This window comes from Piliocolobus tephrosceles, chromosome 12 (genome assembly GCF_002776525.5).
Source record: "Piliocolobus tephrosceles isolate RC106 chromosome 12, ASM277652v3, whole genome shotgun sequence".
In the NCBI taxonomy this organism is placed as follows: domain Eukaryota; kingdom Metazoa; phylum Chordata; class Mammalia; order Primates; family Cercopithecidae; genus Piliocolobus; species Piliocolobus tephrosceles.
In genome coordinates, this window is record NC_045445.1 from 99,855,670 (window position 1) to 99,865,111 (window position 9,442).

Consider the following 9,442-nt stretch of genomic DNA (forward strand, 5'->3'; position numbering starts at 1 on the left):
ATCTTTTATTTTTATTTATTTATTTATTTATTTATTTATTTATTTATTTATTTATTTATTTATTTATTGAGATACGGTCTTGCTCTGTCACCCAGGAGTCTGGTTGCGTGATCATAAATCATTGCAATCTCCGGTCCCAGGCTCAAGTGATCCTCCCACCTCAGGTCCCCAAGTAACCGGAACTACACGTGAGCATCCCCCAACCTAGCTAATTTTTGTATTTTTTTTGTAGATACAGGGTCTCACTGTGTTACCCAGGCTGATCTCCAACTCCTGGGTTCTAGGGATCCGCCTGCCTCAGCCTCCCAAAGTGCTGAGATTCCAGGTGCCACCGCCAGAATCTATTCTTTTAAGCATTATACTCCATTGCTTATAGTGCCAGACCACAGGTGCTTTATAATCCTGTAGCAGAGATACCGTAAATACACAAATTACTAAATAATTCAAGTCAAGAGAAAGATCTGATGGGAAGTGTGCTGATGGCGGGAAAGTGGAAGGGGTGGTAGTAGTCCTCCCTCTGGGTGTCAAGGTGGATCTGTAAACACACATGCCCAGAAATCTTCATTTCTTCTGAGATGCCCCCTTCTTGTCCTGTTCTCTGTGACTGAAGCTGCAGAATGAGAAAGGAGGGGGCTGGGTAAAATTGGCCAATTCACAGAACTGGGCCTCCTCTGTGTCTTGTCACTTCTTAGAAAACAGATGAATTCTATTTAGGGGAAAACAGGGGAGGGCATTGTCTTGGTCTCCACTCCACTAATCTTCACTTCTGGAAGAGGAGAAAGGGAACAAGAAGGCCAGGTGCAGTGGCTCACCTCTGTAATCCCAGCACTCTGGGAGGCCGAGGCAGGCAGATCACTTGAGGTCAGGAGTTTGAGACCAGCCTGATCAAAATGGTGAAACCCTGTCTCTACTAAAAATACAAAAATTAGCTGGGCGTGGTGGCGCACACCTGTAGTCCCAGCTACTCAGGAGGCTGAGGCAGGAGAATCGCTTGAAGCCAGGAGGCGGAGGTTGCAGTGAGCTGAGATTGTGCCACTGCACTTCCAGCCTGGGCAACAGAGTGAGACTCTGTCTCAAAAAAAAGGAAAAAAAAGAAAAGAAAGGGAACAAGAAAACAGTGGAGAGTGGTCATGGCAGACATGTGGGTTCTCGTGAATCCACACATGGGCAGTAAGACTCTACCAATAAGTATTCTCTCAGGCCTTTCCCCTTGAAAGAGGGTGAGGAGGAAGTAGAGTAATTGGGGAGGTAGGGGGAGGTAAGGAGAAGAAAACACAGGTGTGACAAGTGGCAATGTGGTCTCCTCTGACTTTTTTTTCTTTTTTCAGTCATGGAGGGACAGCAGTCAGACCCCTCCCCCATGTCTTATCCGTAGACTTGACCACATCGTGATGACGGTGAAGAGCATCAAAGACACCACCAAGTTTTATTCCAAGATCCTGGGCATGGAGGTCATGACTTTTAAGGTAAGCACTTTCCCAAATGCCAAAATTCAGGTGGGCTAAAATTTGTTGATAACACTTTAACATATAACTTAACTCTAAAAGGAAAACCACAGGAAATCTGAGAGAAAACATAAAGAGATCAATAGAGGAGATTCCAGATTGAATATATGGACTTCCAGAGAGACAATGGAGAAAAAGGAGAGGAGGAAATTATCATAGAAACAATGCAAGAGAACTCTGCAGTCGCCACATGAAAAAGGTTAACCAAGTATCCAGCATGTTGACACTTAAATGGATCCTTATGAAATTATAGAACATCAAACTGAAAAAGTAGATGCTAAGAGCTTTCATAGAAATTAAAAAGTAGATTATCTACAAAGGAAAAACAAACAAACAAATATCAGATTTTCCAAGAGACCAGAGACCAAAAGATAAAAGGACACCTTCAAGACTCTGAGGGGAAAATTTTCCACCTAGAATTCTATGTCCAACCAAACTATTAACCAAAGGTAAATGTAGGGGCCAGGTGCGGTGGCTCATGCCTATAATCCCAGCACATTGGGAGGCTGAGGTGGGTGGATCACTTCAGGTCAGGAGTTTGAGACCAGCCTGACCAACATGGCAAAACCTCGTCTCTACTAAAAATACAAAAATTTGCCGTGCATGCTGGTGCACGCCTATAATCCCAGCTACTTGGGAGGCTGAGGCATGAGAATTGCTTGAGCCTGGGAGGCAGAGGTTGTAGTGAGCCGAGATTGCACCACAGCACTATCTAGTCTGAGTGACAGAGCAAGACTGTATCAAAAAACAAACAAACAAACAAAAAGGTAAATGTAGAATAAAAGCATTCTTAGTCATGCGAAGTCTTAGAAAATTTGCCACTTGCTTTGAAAATTACTTAAGGGTATGCTATATCAAAATGGGGGACTGGCCGGGCACGGTGGCTCACGCCTGTAATCCCAGCACTCTGGGAGGCAGAGGTTGCAGTGAGCCGAGATTGCACCACTGCACTCCAGCCTGGGTGACAAAGCAAGACTCCATTTCAAAAAAAAAAAGATGACTAATCTCAGAATATGGAAGTCAGGCCACAACAGATCCCAAGAGGAGGATCCCAGAAAGGTACTTAGAGAACAATCAGTCCAGTTTGGTACAGGTGTAAGAAAGACCCCAGGAAAGACAGATCCAAGGGAAAAAAGAGGTTTCCATCAATTGAACTATCCTTGAGAATTTGGAACAACTTCAAAAAAGGCAAATGCAAAGAAAGCAAAAAATGCCTAAGATGTGCTTCAGTAAGTGAATGGCCGTATCAACTGTGGCACATACAGACAATGAAATATTATTCAGTGATAAAAATAAATGGATTATCTGCCAGGTGCGGTGGCTCACGCCTGTAATCCCAACACTTTGGGAGGCTGAGGCGGGTGGACCACCTGAGTCAGGAGTTTAAGACCAGCTTGGCCAACATGGTGAAACCCCATCTCCACTAAAAATACAAAAATTAGCCAGGCATGGTGGCGGGTGCCTGTAATCCCAGCTACTCAGGAGGCTGAGGCAGGAGAATCACTTGAACCCAGGAGGCGGAGGTTGTAGTGAGCCAAGATTGCGCCATTGCACTCCAGCCTGGGCGACAGAGCAAAACTCTGTCTCAAATAGATAAATTAATTAAATAAAATAAATGGACTATCAATCCATGAAAAGACATGGAGGAAACTTAAATGCCTATTACTAAGTAAAAGAAGTGGGGGAGGCTGTGCATATGTGGGGGCAAGGTGTATATATCCCTACACCTTCTGTTCACTTTTGCTGTGGACCTAAAACCGCTCTAAAACAATTAAGTACACATGAACACCTCCCCCCTCGACACACACACACATATAACTTAAATAGAAAGGGCTCGAGGAATCACAAACAGGAGAAGAAACATTTTTTTAGACAGGGTCTCGCTCTGTTGCCCAGGTTGGACTGCAATGTTGCGATCATGGCTCACCACAGCCTGAACCTCCCGGACTCAGGTGCTTCTCTTGCCTCACCCTCCTGAGTAGCTGAGACTGTAGGCACATGCCACCACATCCGGCCAATTTTTTCTATTTGGGTAAAAATGCTAAATCTAACATGGAACCTTATGCAGAAATGTAGTATTATGCAACATCAGACTGGATGTGTACACAGCAACATGAATGGGTCTTGAAAAGAACGTGCTGAGTGAAAAATGAAGAAACCATCAGGTCTACAGCATGCTACCCTTTACAATACACACACATAAAACAGTAACACACTTTATTTTTTTTTTTTGTGACGGAGTCTCGCTCTGTCGCCCAGGCTGGAGTGCAGTGGCGCGATCTCGGCTCACTGCAAGCTCCGCCTCCCGGGTTTACGCCATTCTCCTGCCTCAGCCTCCCCAGTAGCTGGGACTACAGGTGCCCGCCATCTCGCCTGGCTAGGTTTTTGTATTTTTTAGTAGAGACGGGGTTTCGCCGTGTAGACCAGGATGGTCTCGATCTCCTGACCTCGTGATCCACCCGTCTCGGCCTCCCAAAGTGCTGGGATTACAGGCTTGAGCCACCACGCCCGGCCAGTAACACACTTTTTACAGCAATTTATGAAAACCTAAGGATACACATCAAACACATTGTAATGGTTGCTTAAGGTAGAGATGGGAATGGAGAATGAAGAGAAAAAGATAAATAAAACAAGAGATAGTCCTTGCGTGGGCCAATGGTGACAAGGTGTATGATGCCTCAACCTCTGGACTTGGACACAATGGAGTGAAATTTCAGAACATTAGGATTAAGAAAAATCCTAAAGCTGCAGTAGTGGAAGATGGATGTATCACCAACCAAATAATAGAAAACGCAGATGAACATCAGACTTCTTAACAGCAACACTACATTTGGGGAAGACAATGAAGCAACATATTTAAAAGGCTATGGGAAAATAAGCTGCAACCTACAATTGTACACTGAGCCAAACTATCTTCAAGTCCAAAAGTGAAATAAAATCGGCCAGACGTGGTGGCTCACACCCGTAATCCCAACACTTTGAGAGGCTGAGATGGGTGGATCACTTGAGGTCAGGAGTTCAAGACCAGCCTAGACAACATGCTGAAACCCTATCTCTACTAAAACTACAAAAATTAGCCAAGCATGGTGGCTTGCGCCTGTAGTCCCAGCTACTCGGGAGGCTGAGGCAGGAGAATCGCTTGAACTCAGAAGGCAGAGGTTGCAGTGAGCCAAGATCTCACCATTGCACACCAGCCTGGGTAACAGAGCAAGACTCCGTCTCAAAAAAAAAAAAAAAAAAGAAAAGTGAAATAAAGTCATTTTCTGATTGAATGGATGTGGTATCATTCATAGTGATATAAAAGAGTTTTTAAATCTCTTTTAAAAATGGCACATGTTGAGAGGTCCAGGAGAGGGAGGAGCCATGAAGAACCTGTGAGTTAGTCTGTAGTTGATCTACAAAAATAAAGTTGCAGCCAGGCGTGGTGGCTCATGCCTGCAATCCCAACACTTTGAGAGGATGAGGCAGGAGGATCGCTTGAGCTCAGGAGTTGGAGTCCAGCCTGGGCAACATACTGAGACTATTGTCTCTACAAAAAAAAAAAAAAGTTTTATAATTAGCCAGGCATGGTGGTGCGCACCTGTAATCCCAGCTACTCAGGAGGCTGAGGCAGGAGGATTGCTTGAGGCCAGGAAGTCAAGGCTGCAGTGAGCCATGATTGCACCATTGCATTCCAGCCTGGGTGATAGCATGGGACTCTGTCTCTTAAAAAAACGAACTAAATAAAATAAACATGCAAGTGGGTTATTTAAAGATTGTAAAGGAGCTAAAAGAGAAACTAAAAATGATAATTAAATTGTGTTGGAAGAGGTAGTAATGTGAATGAGCTAAATTCTCATTTATCATAGCAGGGAGATGATAGGAAATATCTCAAGTTGCTAAATCAAGAAATAGTGATGCGGCTGGGCACACGGGCTCACACCTGTAATCCCAGCACTTTGGGAGGCTGAGGCGGGGATCACTTGAGCCAGGAGTTCGAGACCAGCCTGGGCAACATGGGGAGATCCAGTCTCTACAAAAAATTAAAAAATTAGCCAGGCATGGTGGGGTGTGCCTGTGGTCCCCGCTACTCAGAGGTTGAGGTTGCAGTATTACTTGAGCCTGGGAGGATGAGGCTGCAGTGAGCCATGATTGCTGCCCTGAAGCCTGGGCAACAGAGCAAGATTCTGTCTCAAAAAAAAAAAAAAAAAAGAGACCAGGCACAGTGGCTCACACCTGTAATCTCAGTACTTTGCGAGGCCGAGGTGGGCAGATCACCTTAGGTCAGGAGTTCGAGACCAGCCTGGCCAACACAGAAAACCCCATCTCTACTAAAAATATAAAAATTAGCTGGACATGGTGGCGTGCGTCTGTAGTTCCAGCTACTCCGGAGGCTGAGGCACAAGAATCACCTGAACCAGGAATGTGGAGGTTGCGGTGAGCCAAAATTGAGCCACTGCACTCCAGCCTGGGCAACAGAACAAGACTCTGTCTCAAAAAATAATAATAAATAAATAAATAAACAGTGGTGCATCGGTTAGGGACTTTGGAGGCACATAGGAGAAAACTCAACTAACTAACTGTGGGTTAAACAAGACAGAGTTTTCTTTTCCTCTCACTGAACAACCAGTCCAGAGGTAGTCAGGTCATGGGCAGTGGCTGGGAAGCAAGAGGAAGTGAATGGGCAATAAGGGCCAGCACAGTGGGGTAGGGAGATTCCTGGAAGCCCCACCCACACCTCTGCCCGCATCTCATTGCCCAGTCCAGCTAACGTGGCCTCTGGACGTGCTGGGAAATGTAGGTTTTTTAAGTTGGGCACACAGTTGACCCCACTGAAATTTCTGTTGTTTATAAGAAATAAAGGGGAAATGTATACTCGGTAGGCAAATTGCTAACTCTGCCTTGGGTGGTATAAACACTATTTGGAGATATGGAAATAATTTCAGGGAGATATGAACTCGTACACTTGCCTCTAAGGAATGAGACTTGGGTGGGGCAAAAGGTTGTTGTGTAGTAGCCCCATTCTAGTTTTTATTTTTTTAAAACCTTGTTGGGATGGGTGCAAAGGCTTCATCTCACACTCACCTTGGAGGTTTAATTCTAGGCTGTTGTCTCTGCCCTTCCCCGCCAAGTAGGAAGACCGGAAAGCACTGTGTTTTGGAGACCAGAAATTTAACCTCCACGAGGTGGGAAAGGAATTTGAACCCAAAGCTGCTCACCCAGTTCCTGGCTCCCTGGACATATGTCTGATAACAGAGGTGCCTTTGGAGGAAATGATCCAGCACCTCAAGGTGAGTGGGACTTCTCTTCTTTTTGCAAAAGCTGCTGCAAACACAGTGAAAACAGAAGCATGACCCAGAGAGGTAACAAGTTTTACCACAACCAGATAATGCCTGCACACAGTTATGTACTCACTATTTTGACTGACATAATTTTTTCATGTAAATAAATGTATTTAAAAAGGAAACTAAGCATCCCCATTGTAAAACAAACCAACAAGAAACAAAGAAAAACCTACATTTATACACTTAAATACTTTTTTGTTTTTTTTGAGATAGAGTCTTGCTCTGTCGCCCAGGCTGGAGTGTAGTGGCGTGATCTCAGGGTCACTGCAACCTCCACCTCCCAGGTTCAAGCTATTCTCCTGTCTTAGCCTCTCAAGTAGCTGGTACTACAGGCGTGTGCCACCACACCTGGCTAATTTTTGTAGTTTTAGTAGAGACGGGGTTTCACCATGTTGGCCAGGATGGTCTCAAACTCCTGACCTCAAGTGTTCCACCCACCTTGGCCTCCCAAAGTGCTGGCATTACAGGCATCAGCCACGTGCCCAGCCCTAAATACCTTTATACAAAAAGAAAATATTCATCCAAGTACATGAAAAACCCATTATGTCTTGGCATAAAGGAAAAGTAACTGTAAAAACCAACAGCTATAAAAGCATAACAATGTCATTAGATTCTAGCCACTTCTGTTCCCTGTACTCCCTGGCCCTGACATTACAAAAGGAGATATGGCAAGTGGTTAAAGAGATACTAAGAACTTGTTAGCATCCACCTTCTTTGTATAACAAGAAGGACTGAAAGAAGATTGAAGAGGGAATAATTTCTGATTTGCTGTTATTTAATCCAGTGCCTCTGTAATACTTAAAATGATGTCATCTAGAAGAGGCATTGGCTGGGCATGGTCACTCACGCCTGTAATCCCAGCACTTTGGGAGGCTGAGGTGGGAGGATCATTTGGGCCAGGAGTTCCAGACCAACCTGGGCAACATAGTGAGATCCCATCTCTACAAAAAATAAAAAAAATTAGCCAGGCGTGGTAATGCATGCCCGTAATCCTAGCTACTCAAGAGGGTGAAGTGGGAGGATCACTTGAGCCCAGGAAGTTGAGGCTGCAGTGAGCTATGATCACGCCACTGCACTCCAGCCTGGGTGATACAGCAATACCTTGTCTCTAAAAAATTAAAATAAGGCCAGGAGCACAGTGACTCGTGCCTGTAATCCCAGTGCTTTAGGAGGCCAAGGAGGGAGGATCACTTGAACCCAGGAATTTGAGACCAGCCTGGGTAACATGGTGAGACCCTGTGTCTACATAAAATACAAAAAAAATTAGCCGGACATGGCAGTGTGTGCCTATAGTCTCAGCTACTTGGGAGGCTAAAAGATAGGAGGATTGTTTGAGCCCAGGTTGAGACTATAGTGAGCTGTGATCGCGCCACTGCATACTAGTCAGGGTGACAGAGCAAGGCCCTGTCTCTACAATAAATAAAGGGATATTAGTTTCCCTTTTGCAGAACACGGATTGAGGTCTTATATATATTCTGTGCAAATAACCTACACTCCTTCTTTGGGAAGTGTCAGTGAAAAAGACTAGTTTGGAAGGAAAATGGGTGAAGCATAGGGGTTAAGAGTATGGTCGTTGACCCAGACTGCCTGGGTTCGAATTCTGGTTCTGCCACTTACTAGATAATACTAGGCACTATTATCCTTCCCATTTTACAGATGAGGAGACCAAAGTACACGGTAGTTAGGTACTGTGCCCAAGGCCATCTAGCTGATAAGTGGCTGGAACAGAGTGATGGAGGGGAGGATGATAGGAGATGAGGTCAGAAAGATACAGTGGTGTTCTAAGGTCTTCTGGGCCACTATAAGGAATTAAATTTTACAGACCGGGTGCAATGGCTCATGCCTGTAATTCCAGCACTTTAGGCGGGCAGATCACTTGAGGTCAAGAGTTCGAGACCAGCCTGGGCAGCATAGTAAGACCTCATCTCTATGAAAAATAGCTGGGCATGGAAGCATGTGCCTGTAATCCCAGCTACTCAAGAGGCTGAGGTGGGAGAATTGCTTAAGCCTGGGAGGCAGAGGAGGTTGCAGTGAGCTGAGATCTCACCACTGCACTCCAGCCTGGGCAACAGAGTGAGACTCTGTCTCAAAAAAAAAAAAAAAAAATTAAATTTTGGTCTCACACAGACTTTGATGAATGACTTTTGTCTTTTCTTCCCACCTCAGGCTTGTGATGTCCCTATTGAGGAGGGGCCAGTCCCCAGAACAGGGGCAAAAGGGCCTATTATGTCCATCTACTTCCGAGACCCTGACAGAAACCTGATTGAGGTGTCAAACTACATCTCCTCGTGACGGAGGCTAGACCTCCTCCATTCTGTCCCCCTCGATGTCGCCCTCTCCTTTCCTTCCTGCAAACCCCCACCCAGGCCCAGAGACCTCTGAGGACTGAAGACTTAGTCACTTCACACATCCTGCTCAGGGAGGACCCAAGACAGGTTTGGGACCAAACCTACATGTCTGTATGTCATCCAAGCTGGCCTAATAAATGCATAACCTCTCTACGAATACGGGATCTTCGTTATTGTATTGGAGCCATGCATGGGTGTTTATGTAAGGTGTGAGATCTCTGAGCTGTTCGGTCGGAGGCCTATGACCAGGGTATGACACCTCTGA

The 9,442-nt window shown here is 45.2% G+C and overlaps 1 protein-coding gene across 1 annotated transcript; it reads left to right on the forward strand.

Moving 5' to 3' along the window:
• The first annotated feature begins 1,130 nt into the window (after positions 1-1,130).
• On the forward strand, positions 1,131-9,250 carry GLOD5 (glyoxalase domain containing 5). Its single transcript, XM_031936607.1, has 4 exons — positions 1,131-1,151; positions 1,329-1,466; positions 6,620-6,775; positions 8,996-9,250. Exons 1-4 carry the CDS (start codon positions 1,131-1,133, stop codon positions 9,119-9,121), a joined length of 441 nt encoding a protein of 146 aa, XP_031792467.1. The 3' UTR covers positions 9,122-9,250.
• The last annotated feature ends 192 nt before the right edge of the window (positions 9,251-9,442 follow it).